Source organism: Dreissena polymorpha, chromosome 1, assembly GCF_020536995.1.
Source record: "Dreissena polymorpha isolate Duluth1 chromosome 1, UMN_Dpol_1.0, whole genome shotgun sequence".
Lineage (NCBI taxonomy): Eukaryota > Metazoa > Mollusca > Bivalvia > Myida > Dreissenidae > Dreissena > Dreissena polymorpha.
Window position 1 is genome coordinate 196,782,708 of NC_068355.1, and position 23,810 is coordinate 196,806,517.

Below are 23,810 nucleotides of genomic sequence, written 5' to 3' on the forward strand. Positions count from 1 at the left end.
GTAAACCCTCACTGACAAAAATATACGAGGAAGAGGCACTAAAATATTATTAAAATATTATTAAGAAAACGTGCATTAAAACAAAGTATTAAATAGTATACAACCATACATAATGATGCAATCTGTTTAAACATGTGTATTGATTTCTAGCACTTATTCATCTTTTACCATATCCTGTAAAATCATTTATATTTGTTGGCAAATTTATTCTTAAAAAGGAAAGATTTTTTTGTGGGCCCATACATTTATGGCTTGCTGATTTTGAAAAAAAAAATTTTTTAACATTTTCCGTATGTGTTTGTGTTAAATTCATGGATCAGTAAACTCACAAAATCAATGAAAATTAATGTCCCACAAATAACAATGATTTTAAGGTATTTTTATCTTTTCAATAATAATGTAGTCTTTATGCAATAAATGCCTTTGCATGTATTTCCCTTTGAACACAGAAAAGAATAAAATGCTTACATCCGTTGTTTTTTTAACAATAACTTACCTTCTATAAGTTGTATTATTTCCGGGTTATGTGTCAATGATTTCGCAGTGTGACCCTCAGCGTTTAGCATTGACACATCAGCACCATTTTGTAGCAAAACTGTAACAACCTCCTGTAAGCATGCATTGGATATTAATTATTTACTTTTTTCCACTCTTAAAAATGTATAGACTTATCCTTGGAGGTACCATAAAGTTACAAACAAAGTAAATTAAGAGACCATAAGTTATCACATCTCTGTATTTTGAATGATACCCTTATTTATAGAATACATTCATGCACATTATAGGGAAATATCAGTGACTTGAAAATTGCAAAAATTAAATTGCATAATCCATTAATATTTTAAAATGTCTATTTTACTAATAATTTGTCAAAATTAATAAACAAAACAGGTAAAACTTCATATAATAATTGTTGGAAAAACACATTTGATTCAAAGTTTAATGTCTTTTACCAACTTCACGTCTTATTCTTTAAGAATGCTCACCAGTCTGTCAGTGTGGGCAGCTTTGTGTAAGGCCGTGTCCCCAGTGTTGTTGACTTCATTCACATTAGCACCATACTGCAACACAACAAACAAGAATACTGCAAGACATGAAACAACTGTACTGCAAAACATCAAACAACCATACTGCAATACACCAAACTACTGTACTGAAAAACATCAAGCAATTGTACTGCAAAACGCCAAACAGCCACACTGCAAAACTATAAACTACCAAACTTAAAAAAACAAACAAACTATAATGCAAAACTCAAAAAACTATACTAAAAAAAAAAAAAGACAATAATGCTGCAAAACAATACACAACCATACTGCAAAAAACACACAACAAAAGCCTTATTCTCAAAGCTCCATAGGATAAAAATAGTACTGTTAAATCATTATTATTTGTGAGACATTAATTTTCATTGACACAAAGGGTTGACAGATCCACTGATACAAAATCCACATTTGTTTCCAAAATAAAAGTCCATGAATTAACACATCCATCAACAAGACTTTTTATTAAAAAAAGACTGCACATGCTAATCTGGGACAACATTCAGGCACATGCATTAAGCCCTGTTTCCCAGAGCAAGGGTCATATCAAACCTGACCTTTAACAGTGTTTTGACAGTGTCTGTGTGACCGAAATAGGCAGCTAAATGGAGCGCAGTCCATCCTCGATTTGACTTCTGGCAGCCTGAAAAGCAGACGAACAAGATGAGCAGCATTCTGTCAAAAACTGGGTAAAATGCATATACCTTACGTGTCATACCTGATAAGCCTGTGCAGACTTCACTTTCCGCTTTTATCGAGTTTTTCTTTGAAAGCAAATTTCTTGTAAATAAAAAATCCATTTAAAGAAGAAAGTGTTGTCCTTGATAAGCCTGTGTCGCCAGCACAGGCTAATCTGGGGCATCACTTTACTAACATGCATTAAGCCCCATGTTGTCCTTGATAAGCCTGTGTCATCAGCACAGGCTAATCTGGGACAACACTGTACCAACATGTATTAAGCCCCATGTTGTCCTTGATAAGCCTGTGTCGCCAGCACAGGCTAATCTGGGGCAACACTGTACCAACATGTATTAAGCCCCATGTTGTCCTTGATAAGCCTGTGTCACCAGCACAGGCTAATCTGGGGCAACACTGTACCAACATGCATTAAGCCCCATGTTGTCCTTGATAAGCCTGTGTCGCCAGCACAGGCTAATCTGGGGCAACACTGTACCAACATGCATTAAGCCCCATGTTGTCCTTGATAAGCCTGTGTCGCCAGCACAGGCTAATCTGGGGCAACACTGTACCAACATGCATTAAGCCCCATGTTGTCCTTGATAAGCCTGTGTCACCAGCACAGGCTAATCTGGGGCAACACTTCACCAACATGTATTAAGCCTCATGTTGTCCTTGATAAGCCTGTGTCGCCAGCACAGGCTAATCTGGGGCAACACTGTACCAACATGTATTAAGCCCCATGTTGTCCTTGATAAGCCTGTGTCACCAGCACAGGCTAATCTGGGGCAACACTTCACCAACATGCATTAAGCCCCATGTTGTCCTTGATAAGCCTGTGTCATCAGCACAGGCTAATCTGGGGCAACACTGTACCAACATGTATTAAGCCCCATGTTGTCCTTGATAAGCCTGTGTCACCAGCACAGGCTAATCTGGAGCATCACTTTACCAACATGCATTTAGCCCCATGTTGTCCTTGATAAGCCTGTGTCACCAGCACAGGCTAATCTGGGGCAACACTTCACCAACATGCATTAAGCCCCATGTTGTCCTTGATAAGCCTGTGTCATCAGCACAGGCTAATCTGGGGCAACACTGTACCAACATGTATTAAGCCCCATGTTGTCCTTGATAAGCCTGTGTCACCAGCACAGGCTAATCTGGGGCAACACTTTACCAACATGTATTAAGCCCCATGTTGTCCTTGATAAGCTTGTGTCATCAGCACAGGCTAATCTGGGGCAACACTGTACCAACATGTATTAAGCCCCATGTTGTCCTTGATAAGCCTGTGTCACCAGCACAGGCTAATCTGGGGCAACACTTTACCAACATGTATTAAGCCCCATGTTGTCCTTGATAAGCCTGTGTCACCAGCACAGGCTAATCTGGGGCAACACTTTACCAACATGTATTAAGCCCCATGTTGTCCTTGATAAGCCTGTGTCACCAGCACAGGCTAATCTGGGGCAACACTTTGCCAACATGCATTAAGCCCCATGTTGTCCTTGATAAGCCTGTGTCGCCAGCACCGGCTAATCTGGGGCATCACTTTACCAACATGCATTAAGTCCCATTTTTAAATAGTGCATCTCATAATTTTCACTTCTATTGCCTGTGTAGAACAGTAGAGATAAAAGTCAGTAATTAATTTTCACTTCTATTGCCTGTGTAGAACAGTAGAGATAAAAGTCAGTAATTAATTTTCACTTCTATTGCCTGTGTAGAACAGTAGAGATAAAAGTCAGTAATTAATTTTCACTTCTATTGCCTGTGTAGAACAGTAGAGATAAAAGTCAGTAATTAATTTTCACCTTAACAAGTAAGGTCTCTATATGTAGGTTGCTATAACAAGCATCGTAGACAATTGAAAGGTTTAAAAAGATGCATAACTTCACAAAATTTTACAACTTGAGAAAATACAAATTAACAAGATCAACTTCATAACAATGCGCACTTCTGAATAGTGTACCATAAAAAGCAAAGAAGTACTTTACCAAACAACTTTGTGTTTACAAACAGACAGAAAGACAGACAGATGACATACAGACATGACAGACAGACAGATATGACAGACATACATATATGACAGACATACATATATGACAGACAGACAGACAAATATGATAGACAGACATATATGACATACAGACAGATATGACAGACAGACAGACATATATGATAGACAGACAGGTATGACATACATACAGATATGACATACATACAGATATGACAGACAGACAGACAGTTATGACAGACAGAGAGATATGACAGACCTTGTTAACAAGGCAAATGTTGATGACGCACGACGAACAACGGACAAAAGGTGATCATAAAAAGCTCACCATTAAGCACGTTGTGATCAGGTGAGCTAAAAAGAGGCATAACGTTAGCAATTTTAATTTTGATAATAAAATGCACTTGCATAACTTCATATTGGAAAAAACATGCAAATATTGAACTATTGACTATTATTGAAAGATAAAATGAGAAAAGTACCTCGATAAATAAGCTTGTACCCAAACGCAGACAGACAGAAATGACGGACAGGCAGATGGATAAATGGACATACAGACAGACGTGTTCATGATGAACTCAGCATACACCGGCCTCTATTGTACTGCATTGCAGGGTTGTAACAAAACCGAATACTGTTTACAAATGTGAGATATGCCATACCTTTACAGTTAATGTCTACATGCACAGTGCCAGCCTGTTCGCTCTGTAGAATGTCACCTATGATGCTCGTCTGTCCACGTCTCGCACATAACAACAACGATTCCTCCAGCGAGATATCATCATCGGATTCCGACGTACCCTCTGACATTCTGAGCACGTCAGTTCCTAGCTCTGCTTTGTGGACAATTCTTCAGTCTGTTATATAAGAAGATTATGATGAGATCACTATAACAAAATGAAATCATTATGTAAGTTTAATTATAGCAAGCCCAGTCCCAGTTTTATTTTGTTTAAATTTGGGTCCAGTAGGGGGCCCCATTTCCAATGAAAAAGTATATATTTTTCCCAAATGGGACCTAAAAATTCCTAATTGAAGGTTTCCGAAAAACATCATTTTTTTAACAAGTCTAAACATGTACAATTATCTCCAAATCTAGCCCTATAAGTTGAACCTAAAAAAATATAATATTGCAATCACTTTTATTATCAATTTTAAAATATTTGTAAGCATAAATCAACAACATTTATTTCCCACTTTTAGGCAAAAAACGCAACATTTCCCGATCCAAAGGGACCCTGCCCCATTCCCAAAATGGGGAAAAAAACACTGGGTTCAAAATGTCGACTGCATCCAAAGCCTACCACTTATTGAAACACTCCAAAACAGAACAGTATATTGCTGAGAGTGATTCTCAAAAAAAAATAAAATAAAATAGCTTTGATTTTTCAAGAGAAATTAGGGAAAATCGCTCTTGTGTAGTGTTCATTTCAGTTGATAGAGCACCACACTAGTGTTCGGACAATCATGTTTTTAAACCCAGCAGCAACAAACTCCCTCCCCCAGCTTACTTTTATGGTGTCAGGATTACAGTCAGGTAGGAGTGCCTTGAGTCAGCCAAAAAGTTTCATGGGGGGAGGGGTGAAGTTTGCATGGGTAAGAACCCGCCTTTTTAGATTACAGTGTTTTTTTTTCGTTAAAAATCGGTTCCGGTATTCGGCCCCATTCCCAATTGAAAAAAGTATATTATTTTTCCCAAATGGGACCTGAAAATTCCCGATTGAAGGTTTCTAAAAAAAATATTATTTTTTTAGATTTCAAAATTTGGTTCATCTCCCAGCCATTTAAGTTAAACATTAGTAACAATAATACTGAAAACACTTCTATTCTCAATTAGAAGCATTTTTAAGCAAAACAGCAACAACACTAATTTCCCAATTTTAGTCAAATAGGCCTCAAGTGTTTCCCAATTTAAAGGGACACGGCTCAAGTCCCAAAATGGTGAAAAAAATACTGAGAGTGCAGAGTGCCATATTAGCACTGCTCCAGCTAGGATTCTTAAAGGACAGGGTTCTCTTTTGTTATAAAGGTAGTTTAGTCTGTGCAGTTTTATTATCCCTTTCACAAATGTTTAATGTAGCATGTGATATAGATAAGTGTATTTGTGAATTATTATATGTATTTTCATTTCAAACATTGTTTCTATTAATAACAAGAGCACCGCATAGCGGGTGCCAACGCTCGGCTGCGGCTGCATTTTTTAATAAATGAAAGCATGTCAGAACAGAAGAAAAGGTTTTGTTTTTTTAGAGGTCACACTCACAGTGACCTTGACGTTTGAGCTAGTGACCCAAAAATGGGTGTGGCGTGTAAAACTCATCAAGGTGCAGCTACATATGAAGTTTCAAAGTTGTAGGTGGAAGCACTTTGATTTTGAAGCCAATGTTAAGGTTTTAGCATGACGCCTTTGGTGGACAGCGGACGACAGGACACGACAAGCTGTCTATGACAATACATCGGGTTTTCTCCGAAAACAGCCGTGCTAATCAAACTAGTTTAACTGTGAAAATATAGTAAATTTTTTGAAACTTCATATAAACATGCAGTACATTAATGTGATCAGATAAAAAAGGGCATGGTAGTCAGTTGTTTTTTTTTACCATTTTGGGAATGGGGCCAGGTCCCTTTGGATTGGGAAAATTTGCAGAGTTTGTACTAAAATTGGGAAATTAGTGTTGTTGTTGTTTTGCTGAAAAATGCTTCAAAATTGAGAATACAAGTGTTTTCAGTATTATAAGTACTCAGGTTGAACTTTTATGGATGGGAGATGAAAATATATTGAGATCTAAACAAAAATTCCATTGGGAATATTTAGCTCCCATTCAGGAATAATATATACTTTTTTCATTGAAGAATGGGGCCAATTACCAGACCCGATTTTGAATAAAAAAAACAACACTGGTAGGGGTTGGAGGGGGCCGGGTGGGAGTATGGGGCAGCAGGGTTGCACTCTTCTTTTTAGGCCTTGCTGGAGCACTGCCTACTAGTAATTCAGGGGCCCAGGATTTGAGTCTGCAACAAATCTGAGTCACACTTTACCTCCATGGTTTACTTAAGTCTCAATCTTTCAGGACCCTGGTTCAATCCACATTTATGTAAGCTTAATATATAAGCCTTGTTCTGGGAAAACTGGGCCTAATGCATGTGCATAAATTGTTTTCAAGGAATAGCCTGTGCAGTATGCAGTTTGCACAGGCTAATCAGGGACAACACTTCCGGCTTTTATGGATTTTTTTCGTTTAAAGTAAGCCGGTTCTAAAACAAAATCCAGTTTAAAGAAAAAGTGTTGTTGCATATTAGCCAGTTGAAACTGCACAGGCTAATCAGGGACGACACTTTAAGCAAATGCATTAAGCCCAGTTTTCCCACAATGAAGCTCATATTGTTGTTGCCATGACGTAGTGGATATGGTGTCCACCTAACCACATGGTGTTCAAAGGTTCGATCCCTGCAGTGAGAGCTTTCTTTGAGTTTCCCCAAGACACCAAGTATTGGTTCTACCCAGGAAATGGACTTCCATCTTTTCAATCGGCGAGTCAACTTTCACAGGGACCTTTACTATAGTTTATTACGGTCCCTGGCTTTTGATGCAATCTAGCTATAAATTTATAATCAATAGGTTTAAACTAATTGCATAATGTTACATGAAGACTACAAATAATCATATTAAAGATTCATGTACAAGGATCTTACCTCAGGCTGTGGATGCACAAAAATCACTGGAACTTCAAACTGATAAAAAAGTAAACTTGGGATTTAATTTTTGTATTCTTGTGTTTATGCTGTCGTTTACCAAACAAAAAATTTTGTACTTGAAGCTTTTGTGATCGAAGCAATGTACTTGTTTCTTAAAATAGGAACGCCTTTCAACATCACGTGAATCTGTCAGGAAATGTCAAATGGTCACATTTCAATTAACTCAATTAGTGGAAAAATAAGTTCACCAAATAGTTCTCTGAAATAAATGCGATCAACAGGTAAATCTACCATTAATACATGATTTATATCATTATATGCTTTACTTATAACACACTCCAATTTCTTCAAACAAATACAACACAGGAAATCGACTTAGTTCACTAGAAACTTACTTTCGGTTTGCGGGTAAAGGGAAATAACTCTTAGAGTTCAATTAGCAGACGATTAACTTGAGGGGGGCCCTAACTTGAGGCCCTGCTTTGTGGACCTTCATGTGAATATTATGAACAATATTCGATGTGGTTTTCGTGCACAAAACTTGAATGTTATCGAGTGTTTTCATGTTGTTTAAAAACATTATAATGTGATTTAATTTTACACTCATTTTGCCCATTTTTAATATAGAGAATAATAGGTTAGTGTTGATTATAGATCAGGTTTATCATGCGAGGCTTAGAAAACAAACAACACGAGCCTTGGCGAGTGCTTTTTCGTTTTCGTGCCGAGCATGATAAACCTGATCTATAATCAACACTAACCTATTATTCTATTTATCCCACTTTTTATTCAGTAAACTTTTTCTATTTAAACAAAATTAGTTTTCATGAGTGTTTGTCGTACTTTGATAATGACTGTAGTGTAACCAAGGTCAGTGTATTACTCCGCGTTCCAAAAATAACCGCTGATCAAATAATCTTTTTTTTTTAAATCAGAATATCGTTCTGTAACAAAGAGTCGAGCGTTATTAATTACAATTTTAATCATATTGAATTGCAAATCTTAAAGTTTTATAATATCAATATGACATTAAGTTGTTATATACAAGGAACTACATTTGTTTATAATATTTGCTTCTTTGTTTTAATATGTGGTTATTTCGTGACGAAATAACAAAGATTACTTGGATTTAAGCTAATTATATACATTAACATTTTGAATGTGGAAAGTGGCACCAAAGTTGTTCGAACTAGAGAAAGACATTTGCTGGTGAAGTGACTGGGTGGGGCGAACATCAAGATCAACTTGTTCGACGGTAGACAGTGAATGTTATTGTTTTCATTTCGGGATTTTCCGCGCATGCGCACTGGCTGGTTGGCAAAAAACACTGGTTACAGTAACGTAAAACAAGGCAAGTTTTTACAGGCATAAATGTTCAAATCAGTTACTATATGTTGCGTACATAAAGTCGATCTATTTGCTGTTTGTTTACATCCTTATTTTTGTTCGTTCATTAAATTTGATTTATTCTGAAAGAATATCAGAGGATTTTTTATCTAACAAATGGTCGCGAAGATGTGCCTAGTAGAGATTTTTATGGTAACCGCATACCGCGCTCGTATATTGTGTTCCACTCCAGAGTTCGTTTATAGTAAAAACAAATAATTACAACAATATAATCGTTCCAAAAATGCATTTCCTTGCACGCTTATGTTTTATTAAGACATAGTTAGTAAAATTATATTAGATATAGTGCATGATTATCAATAAAATCGATGATTCTTTCAACCTTCTCTGTATGCGCTTATATGAATTTCACCTCTTTTTGCCAACCATTGGGCGGAGTCTAATATTTGCAGGTGCGCGTGACGTCACTCGTCAACTGGTCTATAGACGAGTTAACGCGTGACGTCACACGCACCTGCAAAGTTTAGACTCCGCCCACTGGTTGGCAAAAAGAGGTGGAATTCATATAAGCGCATGTAGAGAAGGTTGACATAATCATCGTTTTTATTGATATTCATGAACTGTATCAAATATAATGTTACTATTTATGTCTGAATAAAACATAAGCATGCGTGGAAATTCATTTTTGGAACGATTATATTGTTGTTATTATTTGTTTTTACTAAAATCGAGCTCCGGAGTGGAACACTATCTACGACCTCTGTATGTGATTACCACAAAAATCTCTACTAAACGCATCTTCACGTCCATTTAAGATACAAAATTTCAGGAATAGAAATTCTTTTAGAATAAATTAAATTTAATGAAAGAACACAAATAAGGATGAAAACAAACAACAAATAGATCGCTTTCAACATATAGTAACTTATTTTAACCTTAATATATCTGTACAAACTTAAATTGCTACACAACAAATAAATTCATAAATCTAATTGTTTTATTTAATGGTGCACACCAAATTTGACACTTTTGTTTCAGCATTTCTAACCGTGTTCAATTGCACCGTTGTTCGTCACAAGCATATTATCTCGTTATGATCGGAGACTGCCCAGACAATTACACAGAAAACATGCCGGTGTCAATAACATAGGGACCTATACTTTAATTGGGTCCCTGCATAGACCACATGTGGCAGACTTTATGATACCTCCATGTCATCTCTTGTCATATTGAGCAGTCATATTGAGCAAGCCAAATATTAAAGCGAAAATACGTAGCATTTGCTTTAATAAATAATATAACATATTAAAAAAAGAAGATATTTGTCCGAAACGGATTAACGGGAACATGTGTATCTATATATATGTTAGCCAGTTTAATCATAATAATACAGTGCTTTATAACTTTAAATTTAAAATATTGTGCAATATTACTGCTACACAATTGATGTATTTAACGCGGGTACCGGCAAATTTCAACTCGGCAATTTAGTGTAAAGATTGTACGTTCTTGCAGTGCACGTAACACCATCATGAAACCAAGCAATCACAATGGATAAACAATATTTGCGTAAAATAAATTATATAAATATATGTATATATTTATCATAAAATGCTAGATTGTTACATGCATCACTCCTTATTACTTGTTAAGAGATTTCAATATACATGCAAAGACAGTTCAATTTGCACAAGATGCAGGTTTTATTTCCATTTGTACATTAAAATTTATTAATATTGTAATTCAATGGAAACGAAACAGAAAATTCATTCTATGGAAAAGAAAATTACCACAACATTTAACGATTGTAACGTATTCCGTTTTTTTTATGGCTTTGTTTTAGAGCTATAATTGATTAAATGCGCCCCTTATAATACACTTTCGGTCGCTGATGAACAATAACAATATCCACACCGTTTATAGTTATAATCAAATTAATATATGTTTTATAAGTTTTGAAATATCATTTTTTAAAGTCTTACTTTACAAAAGAATACGGCTAATTTATTGTTTTGTTGTGTGGTATTGTCAGTATTTAGTCTTCCGACCACGTTTACTCTGTTGCTAATAACTAATTTGTATTTTATAAAGAGGAAATTATATATATGAATATACATTTATTGGTACTCAATATGATATATTTGCACTATTGTTTAAGAGTTGTCATGTTTATTTCGGATTTTTTATCGTTTAATTGACTAAACAAAAGCCCTTTATACATGTTTTACGTGACTGTAACTAGTGTTTTTGCCAACCAGTCAGTGCGCATGCGCGGAAAATCCCAAATGTAAACAATAACAATTAACTCGTCTATAGGCTGCATTTCGGCCATAGTTTCGGTGCATGAAGGTGAACAAGAGGAATCTGTTGGATTGTTACATTTACTGTACTGAGCAAGAATGTTTGAACACTTTTGCTGCTGTTCAACAGATATGTTGGACTAATTGGTTATGGACTGGACATTTTTGTGCCCTGTTATGGCCATGGTTTCAGTGGGTGGAATGTTTGCATTTCGAAGTTTTTGGACCAGGAATTTGCGAACTGAGTGGTTCGTTATTCTCCAAAAGCCGGCGTCTTTTGCCATGGCCTTCAGCATCTGACCTAGCTTGTTGACACCCAATTGTTGACGCAAGAACCACTGGGATGCAGTTTCATTTGTGCGTATTGCCAGGTAGAAAGGGTGCTAACTTGAAGAAAAATCAGATGGACGCATATCCGAGTACAGCTTGTAAATTAACACAGGATTTCTTGGTCCAGACGATTGTTTTCTACGGTCAAAGGGGAGCAACTCGAACTGACTTCTTCAAAGGGGAGCAACAACAACAGAACCTATTTGCAACATAGTGTAAAATTTACCTTATACTAGAGGTTTTGATGACAATAAATGACAACAAACACGTTTTTTCCCTACTTTTCTTTGTTTTAAGGTCATTAAGATTGACAAACATTTGAGATTGTTTTTATTATTGATGCACTTGGCAAATACAGGTGACGAGGTGCGTGGAAAAAAGTAGTCCCGGTTCGGCAGTTGATGACGTCATTTCGTGCCGTTGATTATAGCTGTGCCATTGATTATAGATGAAATTTAATCAATGAGGCTTTAATCAACCGATTTCGCTGTAAAAGTGGGATACAATTAGAACTCGAGTAGAAGAAGTAGTGGTATATAGTATTAGTAGTAGTGGTGGTGGTGGACGTGGTGGTGGTGGTGAGGGCGGCGGCAGTAATAGTCGTATTAGTAGTAGTATTAATAGTATTAGTAGTCGTAGTATTAGTACTAGTAGTAGAAGTCGTCGTAGTAGTAGTCGTAGTAGTAGCTGTAGTAGAAGAAGAGGTAGTAGTAGTCATCGTATTAGTAGTAGTAGTATTAGTAGTAGTAGTAGTAGTAGTAGTAGTAGTAGTAGTAGTAGTAGTAGTAGTAGTAGAAGTAGTAGTAGTAGTAGTAGTAGTAGTAGTAGTAGTAGTAGTCGTAGTAGTCGTATTATTATTATCCCCCGCCATAGGCGGAGCAGGGGCGTAGATAACCTCCAAATATTTGGGAGGCGGTCCAGTTTCTGTACTGGGAGCATACAGGGGTTCGTTTGAGAGGGTTGTCTTCTCCCGTGTTTTCGTAAATTTTTACAATTACAATTAATATGGTGCGTTTCGGGGGAACTTTCTTGTTGATATAAATCACGGAGCGTATATTGACAGGAGTTGAAACGAGTATTTGACCCTTACTGTAGTCAATTCAAATTTATGCAAAAACTAATCATCCGATTTTGTTGGTTTATACGTTATCTTGATGCTTATTAATTCATCTTTCAAAAAAATAGAAATTTTAGTATATTTCCGTTGTTAATAATGGATGTATAGCGAGTTAAACACGAGAAATACACATTTTATGTTTTACGGGTGTCCACGCGCGTTTACCCTTGTCGATACTTTGTTACGTAACCAGTAGCTATAGATTAGCGTACATCGAAGCGCCGAGGTTATACATTTTGATGTACCCACTCACGTCTTTTTTCTAATTTTCTTTTATTTCTCGGCTGATTTTGACAAATTATATATCATTAGAAAGCCTACATTTCCTAGTTTTCAGATATATAAATATATATGAAGTTTTACACTAACTTTTGCAAATATCATACCGTTTTAGAATCTATATTTACGGTAAACATGGTCGTACTTTATACAGATTTGTAACGTTTATATTAAGAGTTCAGTTTTAATAAACTACATCTTGCATAGGAGAATAGAATTCTGTATACGATAGAAAAAAATGGGTTTAAAAATTAAAGTAAATAAGGAATGACTTTGTACGAAAGTAGCTCGCGGTCATAACGCTCCGAACTGATGCTACGGTGTTGGCGATTATGCTTTTGTTTAGACACCGACCATTAAATTTCCGTTGCCAGGATTATTTTATTTTTTATCGAATATATTGTTCACGAAACAAATCAATAAATCTTACTATTAATGAAGCTTAATAAATTAACGATTTCAGCTCTTGTTTATAACACTGAAAGGGTGATAATTTTATATGAGACCTCGTATATAGCTGACCCTCTTGATATTTTCGGCTTTGCACACTTCAAATAAAATGGGTGTGAAAAACATTCGTTTGTTGTTTATTATCAAAGAGGTTATTATGTATAATGATTTGAAAGGTGATGTACCTTAAATAATCAATTAATTAAACTTATTTAGAGATTCTTGAAAATCACGGTCGGTGTTACGCAGATCATTTCGTATTTTGACATCAGTGCATCATGTCCAACTATTCAAAATCGGATTTTTTTCACTGGGATGATGACGACTTAGATTAAGACGAATTGTTAGGTGATTACATATGTAGTAGGGATGATTCTTAGAATGTTAAACCGTGTAAGAAAGTAAAAGTGACAAAAGCAATCGAATCAGTGCCGGGTGTCTACCAGTGTACAGAGTGCCCAAAAACTTACAAGACAATGTCTCGTTTTCGGGGTCATATGATTTCCAAGCACGGATACGAAAGAGTGAATGGTAAATATTTCATTTGTTTCATCATAATTCATGCTTATTTCATCGATTTCATCTGAATCGGAGGGCATTATTGCTAGTGGTAAAAAATAACAGATCTTGTTCAGTTTGACAAAGGTAGGTTGTTTTTACTCCATTACATGTTTGTTAGAATCTTGATTTTAGTTGTCTTTCACTTGGAATTAATACAAAAATAGAGAGGTCATTGTTTGAAGCTTTGACACCTTGATTAAGCCTCATCAGGGGCTTGAGTGCTTGAGTGCTTGATTGTAATACCCATTATTGGCACGCTCACAACCAGAACAGAACAGAACAGAACAGAACAATACTTTATTTCTCCCAGGTATACATAGATACAACATGGGGAACATATAATATACATGTTACAAAATACATATCATGTTTCCGGTTCAAGTGTGGTACATTTTGTTGTATGGGGGAAGTCATATAAACAATGTGAATCAATTTATAGCTTTTATATATAGATGCTTTGATATTTTATAGTATTAATTCTTAATACGGTAAAGATGGAATAAGCATGTTTACAAATAGAGCGTTTGTAATAATAGTAAGACATGTAGTAGTCATCACAACAACGGCGAGATAATAATAATAATAATAATAATAATAATAATAATAATATATATATATAATAATAATAATAATAATAGGAATGATAATAATAATAATAATAATAACAATAATAATAATAATACGAAAAAGAAGAAGAATCAACATCAATGTCATAATTATAATAATCATAATTATAATAATGGCACAATTACAAGTGACAAAAAGCATCAGGATAAGGAATGATTTTCGCGATCATTAATCAAGCACATATTTATCAGTGTTACAGTGTAGGTTGCTCTCGAGACAATTATCAGGCGTTTAATTTTGTGTTTTCAAAGTAAACTCTTTATAAGAAAAAGCTATTTTTAACAAATATGAGTATAGATATGCTATGTATTGTATATAAGAGTAAATACATCTCGTAGTTAAACATCGTGCTATGATAATATAAGCGACAGGTGGCTACGCCGCTGCGCTATTTACATACGGGTCTTTGCGACCTCGTTTGAGACCGTGTGCAGTTAGAATTGTACATTGCCTCGTGTGAAGATTATCGGTTATGGCAGGCGCGTGTGTTCTACAGAGTTCAAGTGCACAGTTAATTGGATACTGCTCGAGAGATTAAGGTAGGGCATTTTAGAGTTGAGAAGTAAATGCTATTACAAAGTACATACATAAGGGTTATAGGTGTTCGATAGAAGTGAATTGTTAAAAAGCATAGTAAGTGAGAGTTGAGGCATTGGCGTTTGTTGTTGTTGTTTAAGAAATAAGTGTTCGACCTTTACAGCCTAGTCTAATGCCTGGTATATTTCTTCATTATTATTTTGGTAAATCTCGAAAGCTGTTTCATTTCTGCTATTGATGTCGGCGTAATGATTTCATTAAACGTCATGTGCCTTTCTATTAGGTTTCCCATATATCGATGCCGTTCGTTATAAAAATAAGGGCATGTCATTAAAAAGTGTTTTTCAGTAGCTATTTCGTTTGTGTGACATAGGTTGCAAAGGCGTGCATGGAATGGCGTGCCTTCATAGCGGCCTGTTTCTACAGGAAGAAAGTGATTGGCAGTACGGAATTTGAAGATATTTTGGGACTCATCCGGGTGAATTTTAATCAGGTATGGCTCAAACTCATGGTTTCTTTTAAAACTGCTGTATATGCGCCCTTTGTTGCTTATTTGTAATTCAGCATTCCACGATTGCTTAAATTGATCAATAAGTGTTTGTTTGATTTGTATGTGGATGTTGTTTTGTGTAATTTGTGTTTGGTTTTGCCAGATGTCTGGTCTTCCAACAGATGTTAGGATTTCTTTTATCTTATGTATCCATTTGAAGTTTAGATTTGGTTGTGAAAGCATGTATTTATAAATAAGAAGAGATATTTTGCTTTCTTTGCCTGTGATGAGTCTATTCCAGAAAGAGATCATTTTTGTGTTTACATTAATGCTTAAAGGATAGCGACCTAGTTCACCATATAGAAAGTTGATTGGTGTGGATCGACGGGCTTTAGTTATTTTTCTCATAAAATCTTTGTGAACTTGTTCCAATATTTCTAGGTTTTCATATCCAAATATTTCTGAGCCATAAGTAAGAATAGGTAGGACAGTATGATCAAAAAGTTTAATAGCTAGGTCAATGGGTAGATTTGCATTGTTAACACGATTCCAGAGTAGGTGCATGGCTTTTGAGGCTTGTTCTTTAACATGTTTGCGCGCATTTAAAAAAGAACCATTACTTGAGAATGTAACGCCACGATAATGATAAGTGCTTGTAATTTCAAGTTGATTATTGCCACATTTAAAATTAAAGTTTCTTGTTTGTCTTGCACCGAAAATTACAACTTTTGTTTTTGCAATATTTACATTGAGGTACCAGTTTTTGCAATAATTATGAAATGTGTTGAGACTGTTTTGCAGGTCAGATGCACTATTCGCGACAATGACGGTGTCATCTGCATACAACAGGACCAGAAGCTTAAGCCACGATATTGCAGTATCTGGGTTGATAAGTTCAACCCTAACGGATCCATTTATATGCAGGTATGAGTGAAGGTCATTTAAGAAAAGTGAGAATAGGACTGGGGATAGATTTTCTCCTTGTCTGACACCTATTTCTGATAAGAAGTACTGGGAGCATTCTCCATTAAAGGAAATGCATGATTTTATGTTTCTGTACATGTTTAAAAGGACTCGAAAAGAGTTACCATTAATTTGTGTGCCAAGTAATTTGTGCCAACCAGCTCTTGTTTATAACACAGACAGGGTGTTAATTTAATTACGAGCCAGCGTATATAGCGGACCCTCTTGATATTTTTCGGCTTTGCATACTTCAAATAAAATGTTTTCAAAACATTCATCGTTTGTTGTTTATTTTCAAAGAGGTTATTATGTATAATTATATGAAAGGTTATTTCCCTTAAATTATCAATTAAATAAAATTATTTAAAGATTCTTGAAAATCCCGGCCGAAAAATATCCGCTATAGGTTACTGGAGGTTTCGGCAAAACACCAGTTCGGCGAATTGATTATAAATAGTAGGTGTTAAACCGGTTCGGAGAAATGATTTATAGTTGATTACGCCTTTACATAACTACTTAATAGGTGTGAATAGATCGATGTACAGCATTGCTATCACATTCCAATTGTCGGCGAAGTGTTAGCAAACACTATTGTGTTGCCCATTAGCAGATCAATTACTATTCTAGTTGACTGCTCAAATCAGCGCACGAGGAGCAATTAAACATATGCTGTCTCGTAATAAAATTAACACCCTGTCTGTGTTATAAACAAGAGCTGAAATCGTTAATTTATTAATCTTCATTAATGAATAGAACAGAACAGAACAATACATTATTACTCCCAGGTATACATAGATACAACATGGGGAACATATAATATACACAGTACAAAATACATTGTTTGTTTCCGGTCCAAGTGTGGGACATTTTGGTATAGGGGGAAGTCATATTAATATTAGCAGTTTGAATCACTTAACAGTTTTAACAGTTACATTGATTTTTTGTAAGTTTTAAATTAAGTTCGCAAAATGGGAGAGATAAAAATTAACATTGGTTTTCAAGAATAGCATTTGTGCTTAAACACTAATTTAGTAATAATAATAGTAATTAAATAATAATAATAATAATAATAATAATAATTAATAATAATAATAATAATTATGATAAAAATAATAATAATAATGATATTGATAATAATACGCATAAGAATCATGCATGCACAGAATAACCCTATACATCATCATCATTAACATGAAACGATATCATAATCAAGATATTCATATTCACAATCTCGTGCATTTTAAGCAGTGTCATAGTCATTGGTAATATACATCAACATAATGTTAGGGATAATTTAACAATACATACCCAGTTTGAGACCGTGTACAATTAAAAGTTATGGATCACCTCGTGTGATTATTATCGGTTTAGACAGACGCGTGTTTTAAACAGATGTCGGTGCAAAATTAATTGGATATCACCCGCGAATTGAGGTAAGCCATTTAAAAGTTGGAGAGTAAGTAATATATCATGCTTTAAAGTTATACAGTAGGCGTTCGATAAACTTGCATCGTGAATAATTAAAGTATCGCTTAGTGAGTTCGGAGGCATTGGCGTTTTGTTGTTGTTGTTTTTTCGAAGATATAAAACTCAATGCAATAGTCTAATGCCCGATAAATTTCTTCATTATAATTCTGCTGAATTTCGAAAGCTCTTTCATTTCTACTATTGATGACGGCGTCATGATTTCGTTAAATGTTGCATGCCTTTCTATTTGGTTTCCTAAATATCGATGCCGTTCGTTATCAAAATAAGGGCATGTCATTAAATAGTGTTTTTCAGTGGCTATTTCGTGTGTGTTACATAGGTTGCAAAGGCGATCATGGAATGGGATGCCTTCATAGCGGCCAGTTTCTACAGGGAGGAGGTGGTTGGCAGTGCGGAATCTAAAAATACTTTGGGACTCATCAGGATGAATTTTAATCAGGTAAGGCTCAAACTCATTGTTACTTTTAAAACTGCTGTAGATGCGCCCTTTGTTGCTTATCTGTAGTTCAGCGTTCCATGATTGCTTAAATTGATCAATTAGTGTTTGTTTTATTTGTATGTGGATGTTGTTTTGTGTAATTTGTGTTTGGTTTTGCCAGATGTCTGGTCTTCCAACAGATGTAAGGATTTCTTTAATTTTATTTAACCATTTGAGATTTAAATTTGGTTGTGACAACATATGTTGGTAAGTTAGTAAAGATATTTTGCTTTCTTTGCCTGTTATGAGTCTATTCCAAAAGGAGATCATTTTTGTTTTAATATTAATGCTTAACGGGTAGCGTCCTAGTTCACCATATAGAAATTGATTGGTGTTGACCGACGGGCTTTTGTGATTTTTCTCATGAAATCTTTGTGAACCTGTTCTAATATTTCTAAATTTTCATATCCAAATATTTCTGAGCCATAGGTAAAAATGGGTAGAACAGTATGATCAAAGAGTTTAAAAGCTAAGTCGATAGGTAAATTTGCATAGATAACACGAGTCCAAAGAAGGTGCATGGCTTTTGAGGCTTGTTCTTTTACATTTTTGCGGGCGTTTAAGAAAGATCCATTACTAGAGAATGTGACGCCAAGATAGTGATAGGTTTTTGTTATTTCAATTGTGTTATTTCCACATTTAAAATTAAAGTTCCTTGTTTGTCTAGCGCCAAAGATAATAACTTTTGTTTTTGTAATATTAATATTTAGGTACCAGTTTTTGCAATAATTATGAAACGTGTTAAGACTGTTTTGCAGGTCAGAGGCACTACTTGAGACAATGACGGTGTCATCTGCATACAATAGGACCAGTAGCTTAAGCCACAATATTGCAGTATCTGGGTTGATAAGTTCAACCCCAACAGACCCATTTATATGCAGGTATGAATGAAGGTCATTTAAGAAAAGCGAAAAAAGTACTGGGGATAAATTTTCTCCTTGTCTCACTCCTATTTCTGACAAAAAGTACTGGGAGCATTCTCCATTTAGGGAAACGCATGATTTTATGTTACTGTACATATTTAAAAGGACTCTGAAAAAGTTGCCATTAATTTGCGTGCCTAGTACTTTATGCCAGAGGCCAGCTCTCCACACTTTATCGAACGCCTGCGAAAAATCAATGAAGGCGCAGAAAAGTTTTTGTTTGCGTTTTTTAATTATCTCTATTAATGCATGAAGGGTGAAAATATGGTCTGCGCAAGAGTAACCCTTACGGAAGCCAGCTTGATTTTCCTCTAATATGTTATTTAATTCAAGAAAAGTGTTTAGTCTTTGGTTCAAAATTGAGGTAAACAATTTGCCCATACAGCTGAGCAGTGTTATGGGCCTATAATTGCTCGGTTCAGTTGGGCTCCCTTTGTTTTTAAAAATTGGCATTATAGTGCCTTCAAGCCAGGATAGTGGGATAATGCCTGTTTGTAAAACACAGTTGAACAATTTAGTGTAAAAAGGGAGCAAGATATCTTTTGTTGATTTGATGTATTCATTTAATATGTGATCGGAAGGACTAGGTGCTTTTGATTTTTTCAGTTTTAGTATACATTTGCAAATTTCATCCTGGCTTATTTCCATATTTAAAAAATCATTTGTGTTGGGTATATCTTCTATATCATTGTTGAAACGGTTATCGTCTATTGAATTTTTATTTATCTCTTTGAAGTGTTCGTGAAAAGATTCAAGTGGTGGAGAGCTGGTTTCTTTTGTTTTTGGTTTGAGACCCCTAATGAACTTCCAGTATTTTTTAGGGTTTTTGTCATTCATTGCACGTAATTTAGCACTGGTGCTTAGTTTTTCTTTATTTACATAAAATTTGATAGTCCTTTTATAATGATTGCTGGCATGTTTCAAACTTAATTTATTATCACTATTTTTATTAATATTGTATTTGGCTTTTGCTTCATGATATTGATTTCTTGATTGGTGACATTTGGGCCCAAACCATGGTTTATTGTTGGGATAATTGTTTCTATAATTTGGATTTTGGTTTACAAATGTTTTTGAGGAGGCATTTTCAAAGATGTTTTGCAATTCATGTGTGATATAGTCCAATGTTTGTTGTGATTGGGGGTATGTATTTAGGCTCAGATATAACTCCTCTAATTGGGGTTTGTTAATGTTAATTATAAATTGGTCTTTTTGGTCTTGTTTCCAGTTAGGGCAGCTAAAATTGTTAGTGTTAAGTGGTTTTTTGCTTTGGGGTTGTACGGTAGAGATGTCCCATGATAGCACATTGTGACCATCTTAGAATAAAGGGTCAGTTTCTATAATTTCGAAGTCTGTTATAAAATTGAAGCTCTCTGCAGTTGCCAACACATAATCAATGACTGATTTGTCCCTGAAAGTAAACGCGCCAATTGTTTCATCCTTAAATAATCTGCCATTTATGATGAACATATTATTGTTTTTACACATATCAAGCAGTAAGAAACCATGAGTGTTTGTACGTTTGTCCAAAGAGTTTCTATTTAGGGGGACAGAAAGGTTTTCAAGTAAAGTATGTTTGTACAGGTCATTTTCCAGGTCAACATCTATTCCGAAGTTTATTAGTGTGGGGATCAGGAAGAATGAAATCTTTAAGTGTCCCTACTCTACTGTTCGCATCTCCAGCTAGGAATACATATTTATTATTATTACAATATGAGGACAGTTCGTCTTCAAGTATATTCAATTCATCGGGAGAGTAAAAACGCGAATTTTCAGGAGGTATATAAATCGATCCTAGTATTAGGTCTTGGTCATATCCAGTAATTGTATTATCAATTTTTAGCCATAGAACATAATCTGTGGAATTTGGTAAGACATTTACATGTGGAGAAATACTTTCTCTTACATAAACGCCAATGCCTCCGGATTTTCTTTTATATTCTTTAGAACGTTGCTTATGAAAGAAGATAAAATTTTGAATGTCCAGAATGTCGGTTTCATCAGCATGAGTTTCAGAGACACAAAATAAATCATAATTGTTAATAAAGTTTTGAAATTCAGGTATAAACAGTCTTTTTCCCAGTCCCCTAACGTTTAAACAACCTAATTTAATGTTACTGTTTTTCAGTGTAGAGGCACAGTGTCTTCCCCCGGGGTCCTAGTGAGCTCCGCCCCGGTTTGGTGTGTTCCTGGATCCAGATGCGTCCCATGGGCGCTGTATCGGTGGTTGAGGCTGCGATGAGCCAAGCTGTTGAGCCGTTTCCGACTGGCGGTTTGGGGAATCCCTGCGAGGTGCATGTTGAGCCGTTTCCGACTGGCGGTTTGGGGGATCCTTGCGGGGTGCGTGTTTGGCCGTTTCCGACTGGCAGTTTGGTTGGTCCCTGCTAGGTGCGTGTGGGCGAGGATTCCTCCTCCGGGAAGGCGATGGCGATTGTTGCTTTCGCGGAGTCCTGCGCTCAAGCATAGGGGAAGCATCGCGCTGGCTACGCTCCTGCGACACAGTCTTGTTCGAGTCGTTGGACTGGGCACAAGGAGCCTGTGACATGGCTGGCTGTGTGTGGGATCTGTTTACATTTCTAGCTGGAGCATACTGTGTGTTTGTGAAAAAATTGTTGTGCTTTGTAACACGGCTGCCTTGCATGATCGTATCCCAGTTCGGAAAGGCATCAGCGACAACGCGACCATCTTGAATGATTTTGGCTGGATATATAATATGCTGGCCTTGCATTTTGGATATTCTTGGCGGAGGCGCTTGAACTGTGGCCATAATTGCTTGCGAGCATCAACAATCTCGCGTGGATAATCTCTATTTATGTGAAAAAGTGTTCCGCGGAGCTTGTTAGCATTCGAGAGGATGTGCTCAGTATCACGGGGATCCAGACAGTATATAATGATGGGTCGTGTGGAGCCGTGCCGGAATTTCCCCAGTCTGTGTATTCGGGGAATAGGAGGACAGGGGTCGATCTCAAGTTTCTCTCTCAAGAAAGTTGATATTTTACGGAGACAATTTTCATCCCTGTCCTCTGGGATACCACTGATTAGAAGGTTATTTCGGCGACACCTAGCTTCGAGATCTATTGACTTGTACTCTAGTAGCTTTTTTTGCCGATCATGGTTAGACATTGTTGTTTCCATAGTGTTTACTTTGTTTTGCAAGTTCAGACAACTGTCAACTTTATGAGATATGCCTTTTATTTCCTGGAACAGCATAGACAGCTTAGCATCAAGTGAGAGACTCTCGTAGTCCGACAATGTTTGAGACCGTTCGTACTCACTGTTACTGCTGCCCGTGTTTACCCGAGGCCGCTTTTTCTCTCTTGTAGCCGTTGACCAAGGTCCGCCATTTTGACTGAAAGTCTCATTGTCCAACACATTAAAATCGTTTCTGGTGAGAAATTGTGATCGAGCGTCCGAGTTTTGATGTTCCATGTTTGTGAAATGCTTGAACTTACACTTGTACACATTAACATACCATTATTAGATGTTCATAACATTGTTTTCGTTGTTTTTGCTATTTTTTTTACTCTGTTAGAAAAAAACCGCGGTTATCTGCGCACTCGACCGGAGCGGATTTAAAAAGTCTAATTAATAATTAGCTTTATTGATATGTTTCGTGAACAAAATATTTCAATATATTCCATAAAAAATATAATAATCATGACAAAGGAAATTAAATGGCCGTTATCTAAACAAAAGCATAATCACCAAGACCGTAGCATCAGTTCTCTGCGTTAGGACCGCGCGATACTTTCGTACAAAGTCATTCCTTACTTAATTTCATTTTTAAAACCATTTTTTCTATCGTATACAGAATTCTATTCTCCTAAGTAAGATGCAATTTTTAAAACTGAACCCCAAATATAAACGCTACAAATCGGTATAAAGTACGAACATGTCAACCGTAAATCTAGACTCTAAAACGGTGTGATATTTGCAAAAGTTAAAGTTATAACTCGCCGGGCTGCCCAAATCAGAAGAAAAACATAATATATATTTATATATCTGAAAACTACGTAACGTAGGCTTTCTATTGATATATAATTTGTCAAAATCGGCCGAGAAATGAAAGTATAATTTAAAAAAGACGTGAGTGGGTACATCAAAATGTATAACCTCGGCGCTTCGATGTACGCTAATCGATAGCTACTGGTTACGTAACAAAGTATCGACAAGCTATTTGCCGATACGGTCCCGTTTCATATCCGTCTCATCTAGAGTCCGTGAATAAATGCTTGATTTTTGTCTCACTGTCGGTTTGTCATGAAATCAGGTTGTTTAATGCCGCCGGCGACGACCCGGAAATCTCAACAGTTATTTTTTTCTTTCCAAAAACTCGTGCTAATTAAAATATAAAATAAAGTAAATGTTTATGTATTTTAATGACGGAGTTTAACAAGTGATATGATACATAATAAAATTGACATTACATTTTCAACACACAACCGTGGTGTTGTAGCGGCTGCATGAAGTTTCCCTCATCGTC

General features: G+C 35.9%; 2 protein-coding genes across 3 annotated transcripts in view; one reads left to right on the plus strand and one right to left on the minus strand.

Moving 5' to 3' along the window:
* The window catches only part of LOC127864477 (oxysterol-binding protein-related protein 1-like), a 103,611-nt gene extending 95,637 nt beyond the window's left edge, over positions 1-7,974 (minus strand). Inside the window, exons 1-5 of one of the 2 annotated variants that reach the window (XM_052404100.1) lie at positions 7,833-7,974; positions 4,404-4,598; positions 1,601-1,686; positions 987-1,061; positions 497-608 (exon numbers count right to left, since the gene is read on the minus strand). In XM_052404100.1, the coding sequence (XP_052260060.1) occupies positions 497-608; positions 987-1,061; positions 1,601-1,686; positions 4,404-4,551 (421 nt within the window). In that variant the 5' untranslated portion in view covers positions 4,552-4,598; positions 7,833-7,974. The other variant, XM_052404099.1, reaches the window with a different exon arrangement.
* A 6,829-nt stretch (positions 7,975-14,803) lies between these two features.
* LOC127864482 (uncharacterized) lies at positions 14,804-22,823 on the plus strand. The gene is made up of 6 exons (XM_052404104.1): positions 14,804-14,987; positions 15,359-15,478; positions 16,277-16,399; positions 18,246-18,365; positions 19,163-19,285; positions 21,456-22,823. Exons 2-5 carry the CDS (start codon positions 15,374-15,376, stop codon positions 19,178-19,180), a joined length of 366 nt encoding a protein of 121 aa, XP_052260064.1. The 5' UTR covers positions 14,804-14,987; positions 15,359-15,373; the 3' UTR covers positions 19,181-19,285; positions 21,456-22,823.
* The last annotated feature ends 987 nt before the right edge of the window (positions 22,824-23,810 follow it).

Coding starts and splice junctions, on each gene's coding strand:
- LOC127864482 (XM_052404104.1), top strand. CDS start 15,374: ATGGAATGGCGTGCCTTCATAGCGGCCTGTTTCTACAGGAAGAAAGTG. Junction 15,479..16,276: donor TCCGGGTGAATTTTAATCAG/GTATGGCTCAAA, acceptor ACTGTTTTGCAG/GTCAGATGCACTATTCGCGA. Junction 16,400..18,245: donor ACGGATCCATTTATATGCAG/GTATGAGTGAAG, acceptor TGTGTTACATAG/GTTGCAAAGGCGATCATGGA.